The sequence below is a fragment of the Oncorhynchus mykiss genome, chromosome 19, assembly GCF_057628025.1.
Source record: "Oncorhynchus mykiss isolate SJ-2025 chromosome 19, ASM5762802v1, whole genome shotgun sequence".
Lineage (NCBI taxonomy): Eukaryota > Metazoa > Chordata > Actinopteri > Salmoniformes > Salmonidae > Oncorhynchus > Oncorhynchus mykiss.
This window is the reverse complement of record NC_143040.1, coordinates 31,319,880-31,338,436: the sequence shown is the minus strand read 5'-3', so window position 1 is coordinate 31,338,436 and position 18,557 is coordinate 31,319,880. Positions and strand designations below refer to the sequence as shown.

At 38.9% G+C, this 18,557-nt stretch overlaps 1 protein-coding gene across 2 annotated transcripts; it reads right to left on the bottom strand.

The window, feature by feature from the left end:
* Positions 1-6,331: 6,331 nt before the first annotated feature.
* On the bottom strand, positions 6,332-18,225 carry tnip2 (TNFAIP3 interacting protein 2). Of its 2 annotated transcripts, none has more exons than XR_016488888.1 (6): positions 17,426-18,217; positions 16,449-16,751; positions 14,313-14,402; positions 13,309-13,650; positions 12,866-13,133; positions 6,332-8,099 (listed from the first exon to the last, which is right to left on the bottom strand). XR_016488888.1 is itself a non-coding variant. In XM_021573612.3 (6 exons), the coding sequence occupies exons 1-6, from the start codon at positions 17,765-17,767 to the stop codon at positions 7,806-7,808; spliced, it is 1,494 nt and encodes a 497-aa protein (XP_021429287.2). In that variant the 5' UTR covers positions 17,768-18,225; the 3' UTR covers positions 6,332-7,805. The 2 variants fall into 2 exon arrangements, 1 of the variants encoding a protein (XP_021429287.2); XM_021573612.3 differs by having other exon boundaries at positions 12,866-12,988; positions 17,426-18,225.
* Positions 18,226-18,557: the final 332 nt, after the last annotated feature.

The following is an 18,557-nucleotide window of genomic DNA, read 5'->3' as shown; positions in this document are numbered from 1 at the left end:
GCAGGGTGTGTGTCTTGTCTGTGCTTATTTCCTTGGTGGTGCATCTTTAATGCAGTGTGTGTGTGTGGGGGGGGGGGGGGGGTATATATTTAGTATAGTTTAATTTAGGAGTATTTTTTTTATTTGACATTTTCCCCAAATGTATAGGGGAGATCCATTCTCACCTTTGTACCTAGATGGACCTCCTCTGGTGGAGATTGTAAATCATGTCTATCCGCACATTATACACCGAATTAGATTCTAGAGAGCTGTAGGCTAAGAAGATACTGTCGCACTATCATCCCCTCGATACTGAGTGACTTTAACTGTTCACCATTACCGTCCTCCTCAAGGTGATTCATATTTACTGGTTGTGCTCTCAGGGAATGTTTGGCATTTAAAGACATCACTGATGCTTCTCCATTTAGGGTGTGCAGCCACACTAGACGACGGGACAGTGAGTCACGTTGAGTACTGTGTGCTTTCCTGGATCTCTACCACTGATTCTATCAATCGGTAGTGGAGCTATGACTGAGTCCTGTGGGACCCCATATTCTCGTAGCAGTGACTGAAAAGGAAAGGGGCTGACTTGACTATCATGACAGTCAGTGGTGAAATGTGAGTTATTTGCCCTCAGTCCTCTAGAAGAACATAAGTCGCTCTGGCTCTTCGATACTCACAGGACTCTGGGGAAAACGTGGTTGATGATGGTGTTATGAAATTGACGGTTTTCCCTTGGAGGGTAAATGGTTGATGTGTGTTTGTGGAATGACGTGGTAGTCTGGTAGAAATGAAGGTCCTAGATGCCCACATACCAAACTAATGTATGACACTGTTAGCGTTGTCTGACCCTCTTATTATATTCTTATTAAATTATATTTACTCTAAATGTAATCTGTGTGAACGTGCCTTCAGAAAGTAATCACACCCTTGACTTTTTATACATTTCATCCTGAATTTAAAATTGATTAAATGTAAACAAATTGTCACTGGCCTACACAAAATATCCCATAATGACAAAGTGGAATAGTTTTTTAAAAATGTATTACAAATTAATTAATTAAATGAATAGCTGAAATATCTTGAGTCAAGTATTCAACCCCTTTTTTATAGAAAGTCTAAAGTTAAGGAGTAAAAATGTGCTTAAGTTGCATGGACTCACTGTGTGCAGTAAAAAGTGTTAATTGCTCAAGGATTTCACCATGAAGCAATCGGTGACTTTAAAATATTTAGAGTTTAATTGATGTGATAGAAGACGGGATGGATCAACAACAATGTAGTTACTCTACAATACTAACTTAATTGACAGAGGAAAAAGGAAGCCTGTACAGAATAACATGTTACAAAACATGTATCCTGTTATCAACAAGGCACTAAAGTAATACTGCAAAAAATGGCAAAGCAATTAACTTTTTGTTAATACAGTGTTTGTGGTGATTCCAGTAACACATTACAGAGTACCACTCCATATTTTCAAGCATAGTGGTGGCTGCATCATGTTATGGGCATGCTTGTAATTGTTAAGGACTGGGGAATTCTTCAGGATAAAAAATAAACAGAATGATGCTAAGCACAGGCTAAATCCTAGAGGAGAACCTGATTCAGCCTGCTTTCCACCAGACACTGGGAGATGAATTCACCTTTCAGCAGGACAATAACCTAAAAAACAAGGCCAAATCTACGCTGGAGAAGACAGGGAATGTTCCTGAGTTTGACCTTAAATCTGCTTGAAAATCCATGGCAAGACTTGAAAATGGTTGTCTAGCAATGATCAACAGCCAATGGTTATCTAGCAATGACAAAGCTTGAAGAATTTTGAAAAGAATAATGGGTAAATAATGTACCACCCAGGTGTGCAAAGCTCTTAGAGACTTATCCAAAAAGACTAACAGCTGTAATCGCTGCCAAAGGTGATTCTAACATGTATTGACTCGGGTGTGCTAATTTACAAACATTTATAAAAACATGTTTTCACCTTGTCGTTATGGGGTATTGTGTGTAGATGGGGGAGAAAAAAACAATTTAATCAATTTTGAATTAAGACTGTCACACATCAAAATGTGGAATACCTCAATGGGTATGAATACTTTCTTAACATACCTAAAATGAATGCAGTGCACATTCATAGGGGGCCCAGGAGGATGTGCTCTTGAAATGACAAACCACATGATTTTTAGCCCCCAATGGCAACCCCCATTCATTTTATTTTCTCTTTCAAATGACACCTACAAAAAGGGACCTTTTTGAGGCTCTCTGTCATCTTCTGAACTGCCTTTGTTTTTTGTTTAGCATCCTGCCAAGCGCCATAGTGTGCGGTTGAGCAAGCACCCTTGATGTCACATGACACCAAGCGAGATTCGTTCAACAGTGCTTGATCATCTGAGCTAATTTCGATATGAATAGCTAGACAAACTAGTTATTAGGTAGATTAGCTCTCTGTTTTACTGTATGAGGTACTGCACATTTGCACTAAGGGTTCACACAGGAATGAGGTCACAGTCACACAATAACCAGTATGTACTTCCTGTGAGGCAGACTTCCTGTGAGGCAGACTAACACCTACTTAAAACTGACAGGTATAAGGCTTTATAACTTGTTATAAGCATGTATGAGCCTTTTTGATGTTGTATTATAAGGATAAAAAAGATATTATGTCAATCTTTGTAGCAAATTTTCAACTGCCTCAAATGACTAATGGGCCATACATGTTTATGACAGGTCTTACAGTGCATTATAACCGCATTATAATGCATTGTAAGTAAAGTGTTCTCATAACATTACATACTCATCAAATATAGTTATTTTTCCCCATAAACTTAATTCTTAAAACTACCTACCTCTTTAAAGAGTATCTTAAATAAATCCCACAGCACTTGTATTTTCCTACTTTGATGAAAACTACTTTGTTGAGGGTAAATGTACTTGCAACGATTGTCATATGTTGTTGTCTCACCTAGTTTAAGATTAAGATTAATGCACTAATGTAAATCACTCTGGATAAGAGCGTCTGCTAAGTTACTAAAATATAAAACAAGTTGGAGTGACTTAATCAAACATTTCAAGAGAGGAAGAGGAATTGAATAACAATGACCTTAACAGTAGGACATTCTCCCTTACTGCTTGCTTCCTCATATTTTTCAAGGATCAACTGTTCTTATCACAGATGGGTTTCACAATGAATAGTCACTATTCATACGCATTTGTCAGATGAAAGAAATGCGGGAAATTTTCATCAGAGAGAAGTAAAAACATTATGGATTGAAGAGACAGCACAGCTGAAATTAGTCATTGTTTATTTCTGTAATGAATAGCTGACCGACTGACTGCCTGCCTGTACAGTGTGTTTGCTATCAATCACCAATGATGTAAGAACGGACATCTGCTTTTGAGTAAGCGAGGGCATACAAGAAAGACTACCTGAACTAGACAAGGACATTAACATTTGCTCTGGTATTTGTGAAACATAATTTAAATTACTGTAAATGATACATTAATACATTGATGAAAGTATTATTTATTTCCTTTTTCAGGAATCCCTCGGTGTCCAAAGTTCACGAAAATGAACATGTATGATACATAATATATGCCGTTTAGCAGACACTTTTATCCAAAGCAACTTACAGTCATGGGGCGGCAGGTAGCCTAGTGGTTAGAGCATTGGACTAGTAAACGAAAGGTTGCAAGATCAAATCCCCAAGCTGTCGTTCTGCCTGAACAAGGCAGTTTTTCCTAGGCCGTCATTGAAAATAAGAATTTGTTCTTAACTGACTTGCCTAGTTAAATAAAGGTAAATTAAATGTATACATTGCGTATGGGTGGTCCCAGGAATCGATGGTGCAATTGCCATGCTCTAACAACTGTGCCATACTGGACCACATGTATTATTCAACATTTTTTATATAACTAAAATCATTTTTAAAACCCTATCTGCATCACTATTACTTTGAAGAAACCTGACAATCCTTGGCTTTGGCCTCCGCTTTGGTCTCTATCCCTAGCCCGTGATGGCTGGGGTTAAAAAATATCATGGTGCTATTGAGTCTACACAGGGCAGGGCTCTAACTATGACAGGGGTGAGAGGCAATAGGGATATAGATCACTCTAAGCCAATGAACTGGCTTTTCTTATAAAATAAACAAACAAAAGAAATTGGCAATAATATCAACCACCTCCACCCCCCTATAACTAATAATGATCTACAGCTCCCAAGTATAGAGCTGCCACGCTCCACTTTCAAGTGAACCAGAACGCATAGCAAACAGTACGTGTTGGGAATTCCCTTTATGGGAATTTCCCATTATTTTTGGATACACATGAGATTAAAGGCCACATTTATCTATTCTGTAGTCTGTCTAGATAAGTGTCAGGCTAAGTTTTCCCATTGCTGAAAAAATGCATGACTTGGACAGATCTTGTAGACACCCGGTTAATGGAAACCTAGTGGCGCCAGGAACTGTTTTGCCACGTCATCTGACTTGAAATTCATGGATTTGTAAATGTAGGTAGTCAGCCATTGTTTCTATTAAAAGGTCGCTGAGTTCAGCTAAAGGGATTTGTGACACCATATTTTTTCCACTCCATGCAGGTGGGCTGTGTGTTCACATATAGACCAACCATGCAGTTGTGTAGGTGTTTGGGGGGGGGGGGGATTCCTGTCAACCCCAACCATAGCTTATTTGGGGGCCGTGTGTGTGACACTATGTGTGTGGGTCTTATGCAACAGTCAAATAAGGATTGCTGTACAAAGCTACAATCTGAAACACAACCAATTGAATTCTTGAATTAAACTTCTCATAGAATCACCCTCTTTTTACTGAACAGATGTAAATGTGTGAGAATGATAGGAACTGGTCCAACCACAAACATCTTCCCCAGACTGCATATGAGTATGTGAGCATGCGGCGTGCTATGTCATCTTGAGACTGTGGCTGAGTCTCACATGACACCCTATTCCCTGTTTAGGGCATTACTTTTGAGGGAATTAGTGCACTATATAGGGAATAGAGTGCCATTTGGAACAGTCTGTGACTTAGCTCTTTGGAGGACTTTGAAACTTCTGATGGAGTTTCTATCTCTTTCAGCTGCTGTAGTCCCTTGACACAATTAGCGAGGCCTTTCTTGTAGGTCACAGTTCCTATAAGTGAGGCCCCATCTGCATCTGTATAGCAAGAGTGACCTCGTGTCTGTACTCTCTATATAGGACATAGTTATTAAAGGCTGTTATGGACACTTTTTAGAGTTTAGAAGTTTAGAGTTAAAAATTCAATTGAACTGTCATTGTACAATATTACAACAGTAATACCTATTACAGACTTAAAGAACATATTGTATATACTGTATGTGACACTATAATCCTCCGTAGGCAGTCATAATACACAATATCAATATCAGCCATAATTCATTAGGCTAAATCGTCAATAGAAATGTAGAAAGGTACAAAAACAAAGTAACACCTATACCTCTTTGAATTGCAAAATAATTGAGTAGGTTTTTAAATTGTGTTCTAATCATACCAGAGCACAGAACAGTGTGACATCTCTCTTTCAAGATAAACTAGGACTCCAATAACAATGGAGCTTTGCAATATTAAAGCTGATCTACCCACTAAATAAAAATAAAAAAAACAATGGAGCTTAATGATCCAGTGATCTGCTACTTTAGTGTCTCTAACACGGAAATACATGGACAATACACACACACACAAAGACCTTGTTTGGTGCTTCATCTGCCACCCCTTTAAATAGCGACTTTATAACAGGGAATGTCCAGTTCCCATATGGGTGCCATATTGTACCCGTAACAACTGGTCCTGGACTTGTGTTGTTTAGCTCAAAATGACTTAATTGAGAACTAGTCTGAAGACAACTGATCCCAAATCAGTAGTTAGGAGCAGGATGTAACCAGAGCCTCTGTCTCACTGGTCTCTAGTCCCCTTGCTGTGTTCACTTCAGCCACACAGGACAGCTGGGAATGTGGCACTGACACACAGGACAGCGTGCCCATTCAGGCTACTCTGGGAAGGGGTTTTCCAAAGTGTGTACAAACATACACACAGTCAGACAAGGAACGTACAGTCACACAAATGTGCACATACGAGCACACATACAGACACACACGAATGCAGATACAGGCGCGCGCACACATGCACACACACACTTTGGGTCCTGTGGGACCTGAGTTTCAATGGTTAATCTATGGTCAGAGCCTCTCGCTGTCTCACACTCTCACTCCTCCTGACTCTGCACCCCAAACTATAATTTGACAAGCAGTTATCCACCAAGCAAACAAAAATCCAGCAAAAGTTCCTCAAGCTGAGATGTTGCCTGGTTTGTATCACAAACACTCCACATGATTGGTCAAACAACAGTTTTTTTATTACAAAAATATCCTTTCAATAAAAACAGGTTAAAACAGACATGTTGTTTATAAATCAATGGCTTCTAGAAAAATAAAACTTGTGTCAGTTCAGAGGTCATTTCTACTAATGTAGTTTCAAATGTCAGATCTGAAATGGCACTTTTTTTTAAGGTGCCATGTTATGGAGAATTTGTCTCCCACACTGTCTTATCTTACCAGGATGTGGGAAACATACTGCTTTGGTGTGCCAGGATTCAGACGACACCTCAAAACATGATGGCGATGTTCATTTTGACCCAGCACTTTAAAGATTTACCAATTTGAAAAAGCCCCACTAATAGCAAATAAATATTCAATCGTATATAATACTGTGAATACATATTTCCAGGCACATAGGTGAATATATATAGGTTCAATTGAAAATAGATTACTTACACAAAACATGTCAACAACATCAAAATATACTGTACAACAAATAGCACCATGGTAACGAAAGGCAACGTTCATACATTATCTTAAACCAGAAAGAAGCTTATGCATTTCAAATCCAATAAATGCATCTGTACATTAACGATTACTTTGGTAAACAGGTTAGGAAAGTGCAACAGATGAACAATTTGATGCCGGAATATTGAATTGAGGTTTGTGACATTCAAATATTGCAATTAACATCCAATTTTCCATCTAGATTTTCTACAGACCACGCAATCAGAAACACACCCATGCAGTATCATGTGATAATTGACATGGATCATGTAGTCAAACATGAGTGGCTTTGCACTGGAAATCGCTTCGGCTTGCCAAACCAAAGCTATTTCACAAAAACTTTATTTTACACACTGACTTATTCCACCGGTATTTATATACTTACTAGGAACTCAACCCATTCAAAATGGTGGTCAGTGGTGTTTGTTGTTACGAATCCGAAAGAAACAAAACAGGTAATTCAAAGTCATTACTGTGTTATAATTTTACCATGTTTCCTGGTAAATACCTGGCTTTTATGTACTGTAAAATAAAGTTCTACCGATATTTCTCCCACTACGACCACCAAGCTAGTACTGACACTCCAACTCTGCATCGATAATCTATTAGATTCTGTCCTTTAACAACCAAAAAACATGGTAGCGTCTGAAGTCCAGGTAGTACCTCCCTGTTTCAGTCCGTTTTCTTCCATTTTAGTGCCTAATGAACACAGCTAGTCAGTTTTCTAAGCTCCCTGGTCCCAACCCTTCTTAGGGTGAATGTAGTGCTTTTTCTTCAGTGCTCAATTATCATCAGTTAGTGATATTTGTCTTAACACCCCCGTGGGGTGGGCGGGGTACTAACTCTAATAGCTTTGGAGTAGGGCAATGTTGCCACTAGACACTGATCTTGGGTCAGTTTTGCATTTTCCCCACTTTATGGTTTTGTTTGGGGATCGGAAGCTGATCCTATATCTGTACCTAGAGGAAACTTCACGCCGGAGCTTATAGTCTGGCACACTCCTCGCAGTGATTGAGGTACTCCGCCGCATGTGCGTCATCATACGTGGTGAAGCATCGTGGGCATTGGAGATCCGACGAACCCTGGCACTTTGTCCAGGTGGGACTGGGTGCTAATACCGCCGACGCCACCCCAGGTGATGTCCCGCTTTTAAGTTTTGTCGCAGGTGGATCAACGCTGTTCCTCAGCAGTGGTTCGGCCGAGTCCGTGCTCATACGTGGGGAGATCCGGTGTCCCATATGGACTCGGAACGTGGAGTCGACATCTCTAGTAGGGCTCTGGAAGAGAAATGAATGATGATCATGAGTAAAAGTGTTCCTTCCCATAGCCAAACTGGGCATAGTAGCACTTTGAGGATAATGTATGAAACACTTCATACAAATAAAATGATCACTATATCATTATTATTATTTTAGGAAAGTGCCCTTTGTTGTTCCCTAATGTGATGGCTGACCAATCAGCCTGTTACCAACCCTTAGTAAACTTTTTGAAAAAATGGTGTTTGACCTGATACAATGCTATTTTACAGTAAACAAGCTGACAACAGACTTCCAGCACGCTTATAAGAAAGGACATTCAACAAGCACAGCATTTACACAAATGACTGATGATTGGCTGAGAGAAATTGATGATACAAATATTGTGAGGGCTGTTTTGTTAGACTTCAGTGCTGCTTTTGACATTATCAATCATAGTCTGCTATTGGAAAAACGTATGTGTTATGGCTTTACACCCCCTGCTATATTGTGCATAAAGATGTACCTGTCTAACAGAACAGAGGTTGGTCTTTAATGGAAAGCTCTCCAACATAATCCAGGTAGAATCAGGAATTCCCCAGGGCAGCTGTCTATGCCCCTTATTTTTTTTCAAACTTTTTTTAAGGGGTGGATCAGCTTAAAATTGCGGAAAGAATGTTGCTTCCAATGTAATTGTCTGCATCATTTCCAAATCGCCCATATTTTTTTGTAAATATATATATATCCATACACACATGCATACATATACACATATATACATACACATAGCTATATAGGCATACATACTTTTTTTTAAAGAATATACCTTTATTATTATTCCCCGCAAACCCTACCGCCTAACTAATAAACACTTCTGCTTTTACCTTCAATTTATACATATTTTACACATTTTACAGACACAGTCTACTTTACAATAGTTCTCTCTTGTTTGTTCTTAGTCCTTCCTCTATTTCTGATGTCCATCCAGTTTGATTTCTATTTGTAACTATGCTATTTCACAAAAGTCCGGAACCTATATACATTTTACAGATCCCGTATGCTTTATATTGTTTATCTTGTTATTAGTCCCACCCTTCAGCTCCACTCAACCCCTCCCATCTGTCTCTCAACATCATCCATTTCGGATTTCTACTTGCCATATATTTTTCAACTGTGCTGTGATGCTTCACAAAAGAATTGAGCCTTCCTATTCTCATAGCTTCTACAGATTGTAAATTAAAAATAAACATTTTTGCTAAAATAATTATTATATTATTGATTGATTGATTGACTATGGCTTTTCACATCTGTAGTGTTAGTTCTAGGCAAATGTTGCAATTCTTCAGCCATTCCTGGACTTGTGACAAAAAATGAGCTACATATGGACAATACCAAAATAAATGATCTAATGACTCTGCCTCCTCACAGCAGAATCTGCAGAGCTGGGAAGATTGTATCCCCCATATATATAACATTCTATTAGTTGCAAGAAATATGTATAGTAATTTAAATTGAAAAATTTGAAGTTTTGAATCTGCCGTTGTTTTGCGTATCAATTCATAAACCATGTGCCATGGAATGGGTACATCGAAAATCTCTTCCCAACTATTTTGCAATTTATATGGCACAGCTGTCAGTTTTTTGGTCCTTAAATAAAAACATATACCAATTTCATTTATCACACTTTTCTTTAACCATTTATGTTCTTTAATACAGGGCCGACATCCTTACTTTTTTTCCCCTTCTACTTGCCTCTTCCATTTTTATGGTAATGCTGCAATTAATTGGTTGTAATTTTGGGTAGAGCAGACATTTCCATATGTCTGTGTTTTTTTTTGGGCAATTAAGTATATTTTAATTTAACCACAATATTTGTTGTACTATTTGTTCCGTCCTTTCAGGTGAATTAAACTGAAATTGCAACCAACGTTCTAAGGCTTGTTTAAAAAATAAAAGATATTTTGGAGATTATTTCCTTTTCAAACAACCGAAAGTGAGCAGGTGTAAAATGAATAAAGGGGAAAAGGCCCTTCCTGAATATAGGATGAGACATTCGTACCAATTTACTAGAGAATTAGTTTGGATTTAAGTATAACTTTTGTATGACTGATGCCTTTAGTGAGAGGTCTAATGCTTTAATATTTAATAATTTCTGGCCACCGAATTCATATTCGTTATATAAATAGGGCCTTTTAATTTTATCTGGCTTGCCGTTCCAAATAAAATTGAATATTTTTTGTTCATATAATTTAAAAAGCAGGTCACTAGGTGTAGGCAAAACCATAAGCAAATAGGTAAACTGTGATATAACTAAAGAGTTAATCAGGGTGATTTTTCCACAAATCGACAGGTATTTTCCTTTCCATGGTAGCAAGATCTTATCTATTTTTGCTAATTTTCTATAAATATTTATTGGAGTGAGATCATTTATTTCTTTTGGGATTTGTATACCGAGTATGTCCACATTTCTGTCAGACCATTTAATTGGTAAACTACATGGTAATGTAAAATGTGCATTTTTTAGTGATCCAATACGTAATATGGTACATTTATCATAACTTGGTTTTAATTCAGAGAGGATAGCAAAAGTATCTAGATCCTCTAAGAGGCCGTGGAGAGACTCTAATTGTGGTTTTAAAAGAAAACATGAATCATCAGCGTACAATGACACCTTAATTTTTAAGCCACGGATTTCTAATCCCTTAATATTATTGTTTGATCTAATTTTAGCAGCTAACATTTCGATGGCAATAATAAATGTGCCGATAGTGGACAACCTTGTTTAACTCCTCTAGCTAGAAAGTTTTAAACTGAGATGTAGCTATTATTTACTATTTTACACCTAGGGTTACTATACATAACCTTAACCCATTTTATTAGAGATTCCCCAAAATTGAAATGTTCTAGGCATTTATATATATATATTTTTTTATATTTTCAAAGAAGCTTGGATCATCATTATTTGGACCATATAGGTTATTAAGCCATATCTGTTTATTGTCCAATAACATATTTCAAATAATCCATCTCCTTGAGGATCTGTTTGGATAATTTGCACATTTGGATCAAAATTATTGTTAATTAAAACCATCACCCCTTTTGAATTTCTTTGCCCATGGGAGAAGTATATTTCGCGCCCCCCAGTTCTTTTTCCACAAAACTTCATCTAAAACTGTTGAATGGGTTTCCTGTAAACAATAGATATTACATTCCTTCTCTTTTAGCCAGGTAAATACTGATTGTCTTTTCTTATTATCTGCTAAACCATTACAATTATAACTGGCTATTTTTTCAATCTTTACTAATAACATGTAAAGCCAGTGTGTCTATGTATGCGGATGACTCAACACTATACACGTCAGCTACTACAGCGACTGAAATGACTGCAACACTTAACAAAGAGCTGCAGTGCGTTTCAGAATGGGTGGCAAGGAATAAGTTAGTCCTAAATATTTCTAAAAAAAAAAGCATTGTATTTGGGACAAATCATTCACTAAACCCTAAACCTCAACTAAATCTTGTAATGAATACTGTGGAAATTGAGCAAGTTGAGGTGACTAAACTGCATGGAGTAACCCTGGATTGTAAACTGTCATGGTCAAATCATATTGATACAACAGTAGCTAAGATGGGGAGAAGCCTAAAGTGCTGCTCTGCCTTAACACCACTATCAACAAGGCAGGTCCTACAGGCCTTAGTTTTGTCGCACCTGGACTACTGTTCAGATGTGTTGTCAGGTGCCATAAAGAGGGACTTAGGAAAATTACAATTGGCTCAGAACAGGGCAGCATGGCTGGCCTTTAAAAGTACACTGGGAGCTAACATTAATGATATGCATGTCAATCAATCATGGCTGAAAATCGAGGAGAGATTGACTTCATCAGTAATTGTTCTTGGAAGAAGTGTTGACAACATGAATGTACCGAGCTGTCTGTTTAAACTACTAGCACATATCTTGGACACCCATGCATACCCCACAAGACATGCCACCAGATGTCTCTTCACAATCCCCAAGTCAAGAACAGACCATGGGAGGCGCACAGTACTACATAAAGCCATGACTACATGGAACTCTATTCCACATCAGGTACAGTGGGGCAAAAAAGTATTTAGTCAGCCACCAATTGTGCAAGTTCTCCCACTTAAAAAGATGAGAGGCCTGTAATAAATTCATTAATTAATTAATTAATTTTCCATTTTGTCTGTCATAGTTGAAGTGTACCTATGATGAAAATTACAGGCCTCTCTCATCTTTTTAAGTAGGAGAACTTGCACAATTGGTGGCTGACTAAATACTTTTTTGCCCCACTGTAACTGATGCAAGCAGTAGAATCAGATTTTAAAAAACAGGTACCAATACACCTTATGGAACAGCGTGGACTGTGAAGAGACACACACAAAGGTACAGACACACGCATACAAGTGCTAGCACACGTATATTGTAATATTGTTGTATTATACATTTTGTATTGTAGATATGTAGTGGTGTAGTAATGTTATATGATGTAATGTTTTATCTTTGTTTTATATGTAATGTAAGTGCCTTAATGTGTTTGGACCCCAGGAAGAGTAGCTGCTGCCTTGGCAACAGCTAATGGGGATCCCTAATATATACAAATACTGTATCTTATTAGCCATTAGCGAACTGTATGAAGAACATGTCTGTCGAAACATCATTGTATCATCAATCCTCAATAAATGGAAAATAGGAGACGGACATAAAAGCTTCCTTTTCATGGATATTTTTTGTCTCCTGTAACACATTTGAATATTATGTATGTTAGTAATGACTGTGTGTGTGGCCTTACCTGTGCCTGTGTGTGTAGCTGCTCTTGTAGTTGAGATACTTCCTCTTGCAGGTCCTGGATCCTGCCCTGCGCTCTCTCCCTGTCTGCCCGCTCTGACTTAAAGTCATCTGTGTAGATGAGAACCTGTGAAGGAGAGAGGGAAAGGGTGATGGTGTGTGAGAAAGAGAGAGGGGTAATGTTTCTGATTCAACTGAATAGGGTGGAACTGTATGTGAGAGAGAAGAGAGAGATGTTTCTGGATTCAATGGGGTTTTCTTTAAAGACTGTGCTATGTGATGCGTGGATTCATGTGTACAGAGAGAAAGAGAAGGAAGAGGGAGGGCAAGAGTGGGGAGACAGAGGGAGAAACAGAGTGAGATAGAAAGCGAAAAAGAGAGAAAGAGAATGTGAGAGAGACAAAGAAAGAAAGAGAGAGTTGTCAGACGATCCTACACCACACTAACCTGTTGCTCTAGCGTCTGGATACTCTCCTGGTATCGTCTCCTGTTCTCATCCAGCTCTCTCCCCAACCTCCCACAGTCCCTCATCTTTTCCTCCAGTAGGCCGTTGAGCCTGGCTATCTCCTGCTGAAGCAACCCAGCGTTGGCTGAGGCCAACTCAGGTAACAAGCCCAGGCCAGCCCCAGGCTCTTGTGTAGGCCTGGGCCCTAGCCTAGGCCCCACACCTGGAGCAGGGCTGGAGATAGTAGCCAGGGCACTAGACTCATTCAGCCTCTTACACAGGCTCCTCACAAACTCTTCCCTGCTCGAGTCATACTTTTGCCATTTGGAGTTCAGACCTTCCACCTGGGAAAATGAAGGAGGGAGGGGAAGAGGGAGACATTAGTCCCAAACATGTACACACACTTGTGCACACACACACTTGTGCACACACACACACACACACACGGCTGTTCAACTTTGGTTCTTTCAAAAAAAATCTAAAATATTTAACCTTTATTTAACTAGGCAAGTCACTTAAGAACAAATTCTTATTTTTACAATGACAGCCTACACCGGCCAAACCTGGACGACGCTGGGCCAATTGTGCGCCGCCCTATGGGACTCCAAATCACGGCCGGTGTAGTGATACAGCCTGGATTCGAAACAGGGTGTCTATAGTGACACCTCTAGCACTGAGATGCAGTGCCTTAGACCGCTGCGCCACTTGGGTTCTGATAGCCCATTTTCTATGACAATGTTGGATTACTACAGTCTGCAAAAATACTAGAGTAATTACTATAGTATACATATACAACAGTTTACTACTGTACATACTACAGTATACTACAGTCATGTATATTAAATACTACAGTATTCACTGTTGTGTTTTTGCAGACTTTAGTCCTTAAAAACAATACAGTGAATACTCCAGTAAAGTCTGTAAAACATTACAGTGAATACCATAGTATACTATAGTATTTTTTCATGTAGGTAGAAGGGAGTTTCTACAGTGTGTTCCTGCTTACATATGCCACTCTTTGCTTTAGCTGTTGGTTCTCTTCTTGGAGTTTGCTGACCAGAGTGTCACCACGACCCGCTTCCGTATTATCCGACATCTGACCATGAAAAGGGGAAACAAGAGCTCAAAATGATACTGTTTAGAAATACAACAGAAACAAACACTAACAACTTGGCTGAAAAGCACATAATGGCAGAGACAGAGAGATTCTAAACTCTTTAGTACACAAACCTCTTTTGGTTTTAATTTTTGGTTTTGAAAGACAGTTACAGTGAAAAAGCTTTTCCCAGTAAGCACATACGTATTTTCAATGTATTTTGCTGATGGGGATGTTGTTTGGATGTAGCCACTGCTGTTCCAATCTCTCAGTTGGAGTTCAGTGCTTGATTGTGGGCTTTTGGGTTCGATTCCCGCATAGGCCACATATACTGAATATAACATTCAGTATATACAGTTTGTGGATATGAGTTAGCTCTTTACACTCGTACCCTTCTATGGGTTCAAAATAGCGGATTTGGGTGATGATAAACACATAAATTGGAATGCAGCGGCTGTACACTAACATGCTATATGTGACGAACATGAACAAGAAGTTACCCCCATATCTCCCACAAATTGTGTCGTCTGAGTGAGGGAAATGCTGTCAATAAAGAGTACTCTTATGTACTTTGAAAAATAAGACGTTAACTATTATACTACCACTTTGGTGTCACACAAGCAAGCCAAACATCCGTTAGTTCAAATGTGCACTTCCCCATTTCGTATCACAGAACTCATGTAATATACAATGCCAACGTTTATGATCACTATGCTGATGTACAGTTACGATATGTCATGGTGTATTTGTGAAGACATTTGCCGGGAACTCGTGATTCTATTCTAGTCGCACCAAAATGCCAATTTGCTTTTCTGAATGACCTTGTGAAAGCACCGTAAGATCATATTTCGTAACTTAGCTAGCCATGTTCGCAATAGAACACACTTTCAAATGATGCCCTCCTGACCAGATTGCGATTTTAAATGGACCATTTTTGGAATGCGTAAACAACAACAGTAATTGTGTAAAGGCAGAGATCCAGGGCTGAGTTCCAAAGAAAACAACTACTGTACAAGTCTGCTTGCTCTGGTTCTTCAACGGTACAGCAAGGAGCGCTCAAAAATATCACCTTATAGTTGAAGACTCTTCTTTGAGTCATAAAAGTGCACTGAAATTAAGTAGGAACTATGCACACTTTGGAGAGGTGTGTTGCCACATGGAGACACCAGTTAGACCTCTCACTTGTAATTTCTTTGTCTTATGTTGCACCTACCCCAAATGACCATGTATATCCTTATCATGCTACCAGAGTATTTTCAGAGTTCATTTTATTTAACTAAGCAAGTCAGTTCTTATTTTACAATGACAGCCTAGGAACAGTGGGTCAATTGCCTTGTTCAGGGGCTGAACGACAGATTTCTACCTTGTCAGCTCAGAAATTTGATCGAGCAACCTTTCGGTTACTGGCCCAACGCTCTAACCACTAGGCTACCTGCCGCCCCCAATTGTGGCAAACAGAACAGTAAATGTAAAACACACATAAAATCAACACAATAATGTTTGGATTCAGTCTTGTGTCAGATTAACTGTTTTGTCATCACCTTTAGTCTAATAATTATTTTCCCATAATCTCCAAACTGTTCCCTTTTGATTGCTACCAGGGTTATGCATACTCTTTCCACATTTCTTCCGTTAAAAACATTTCAATTTAACCCTATCTATATAGGCCAATTCCTACGAGTGTAAGGGGTTAATTGTAATTTGCATAGGATAAAAAGCGCTTGATAACCATGCTACTACACACTTATTTTAAGCTGGGTGGGTCGAACCCTGAATGCTGATTGGCTGACAGTCGTGGTATTATCAGACACGGGTATGACAAAACATATATTTTTACTGCTCTAATTACGTTGGTAACCAGTTTATAATAGCAATAAGGCACCTTGGGGGTTTGTGGTATATGGCCAATATACCACAGCGAAGGGGTGTGTCCAGGGCCAATCCGCGTTGCGTCGTGCATAAGAACAGCACCTAAGTCGTGATATATTGGCCATATACCACATCTCCTTGGGCCTTATTTCTTAATTATACAACCTTCATACACACCTCTTTTGCCTTCTGCTGCATTTTCACCTCTGTCACTCTCTCTCCTCCCTTCTTCTCTCCCTCTAGTCGGCCCAGTAACTCTTGACACACCCTGACTGTGGCTCCCAGTTGGCTCCGGAGCTGGTCGGCCTCTTCAGCCAGCGAGGTGCACAGAACTGCACGGGTGGCCTGTGCTCGGTCCCTCTCGGCCAAGGCAGAGCGTAGCCTCTGGATAACCTGGTCCTTCTCGTGGTCCGGTTGACGGGTCACACTCTCCAGCTCTCGTTCCTTCTCCCTCAGCTGCTGTCGCAACCTCTGTATCTCCTTCAGGGGTGAGAGAATAGAATAGAATAGAATAGAATAGAATAGGCTTGAGAGTCAAATTCCAAAGATACTTTTTAAAATTATTATTATTTTTGATGGACAATATAGCTTTTTGTAATGTTTAATTGTATTGAATTATGACTTATGTGATAAAGATTTGTGTTTGTTTCGTGAATTTAAGGCGAAACAACACTGACACCTGCACCCCCGACACACATTGAAATGGAAAAGAGAGGTTATTGCTATAGCAACATCCTCTATGCACTGCAAGGTGGTTTTGAAGCAGGGACATTTCATTAAGCCTAGTTGGCAAGTTTGGTGGTTGGTTAGGCCTACATTAGTAGTATTTCCAATAGACCTCAGTTGTGAACTAGTGTAGGGTTAGGGTCATCTCAAACCAAGTAAATATAGGCATGGTGTAGGCTAGTGGCTATTTTCAGAGAAGACCATTTACAGTAGGCCTAAAATACCCTTCTTTCATAATGTGCAAATTGAAAATGAAAGAAAGGACATATCTGTCATAAAGGATCGTTTTTAATAATTGACGTTGAAATTTCAAGTAGGGCTATAACCTAATGTTAAAAGGCACAACTATGTTTCACAGGGTTAGTCTAAATATTAAATTCCACATGATACACATTTAGAACACATCAAATTCAGTAAATTCTACTCACTTCTTGGCTCAACTCTGCTTGCTGAGCCATATTCATTTCTGTGTCTTTCCATTTTTGCTTCAGTTTGCAGATTTCTTTGCATAAACTTTCCAGCAAAGATTTGGACGGTGCTATGACAACGTGGTCATACCCTTCCACATTGATCCAGGTATTCTCGTATTTGCCCAACCTAGCCTTTAAATCTGCGATTAAATTGTCCCTTTTGTAGATTTTCTTACTTAATGTGTCAATCTCCAGCAGAGTTTCGTGGTAGAAAGTATTCAATGTATTGCAGCTCCTTATCTTTGCTTTCAGTGTATCATTATCCAAATTGACATCCATCGCGTTCCTTATTCCAGTCATGTTCCTTATTCCACCTTTGCTTCTGATAGATGGGGATTGGGAAAAATCTTCAATATTCCATCAATTTCTTAATAAATTATTTTGCTTATTGGTTCGATAGAGTTCGTGTTCGTAGTTTATGCAACATGTCTTCAAAATTAGACTGAGGAGGATGTCAACTATGTAGCCTAAAGGATGTGGCTCATCTGAATTTGGAAAGAAATAATTCCGACAACTGCAGGGGATTTCCTAGAGGGACTTCCCCTAACAATAGGCGGACTTTTCTTGTACTTTACTTTTTAACAACGTCGGGTAAATTGACAACTCCTTTCCGAGTCGTACAAACATCCATTCCAGTAACAATCTAAATAATATGATTTCGTTAATCGTCTAATAATAAAGTAGACTGGACTAAATTGACAGTTTGACAGGAGTACAATTTTAAAACGCAGCTGATATAACTATTTGCACATGCGTACAACATTTCCGGTAACATACTAGACTACCTCCCTCTTGTGATTTGCGTAAATCCACAGATCATGAAATTCTGGTTTTGACGGTTTCTAAACATATGGCATTTGCTTGAGTAATCCGCCTTGGTAAAAAAAAAACGTGAAGCAACTGTTTTATCGATTGGAATGTAAAATGAGTTGCCGGTAGCTCTATTTTCCTGAATGAATGACAATTCCGAATAATTTCATGAAAGGTTGTCTGCTATTATGTAGCCCTAATCTGGTGTGTTTAATTCATTTGTTTACAAAACAGATGTTTTATTCAACATTATGGAAAAGCGTCAGTTGTAAATGTGCCA

What these genes read in the sequence shown, in the direction of transcription:
- tnip2 (XM_021573612.3), bottom strand. Translation starts at nt 17,767, where the DNA reads ATGACTGGAATAAGGAACGCGATGGATGTCAATTTGGATAATGATACA. An exon ending in AAGCAGAGTTGAGCCAAGAA is followed by an intron (nt 16,752 to 17,425) that starts GTGAGTAGAATT and finishes TCACCCCTGAAG; the next exon opens with GAGATACAGAGGTTGCGACA. An exon ending in TGCAGCAGAAGGCAAAAGAG is followed by an intron (nt 14,403 to 16,448) that starts GTGTGTATGAAG and finishes TTTCATGGTCAG; the next exon opens with ATGTCGGATAATACGGAAGC.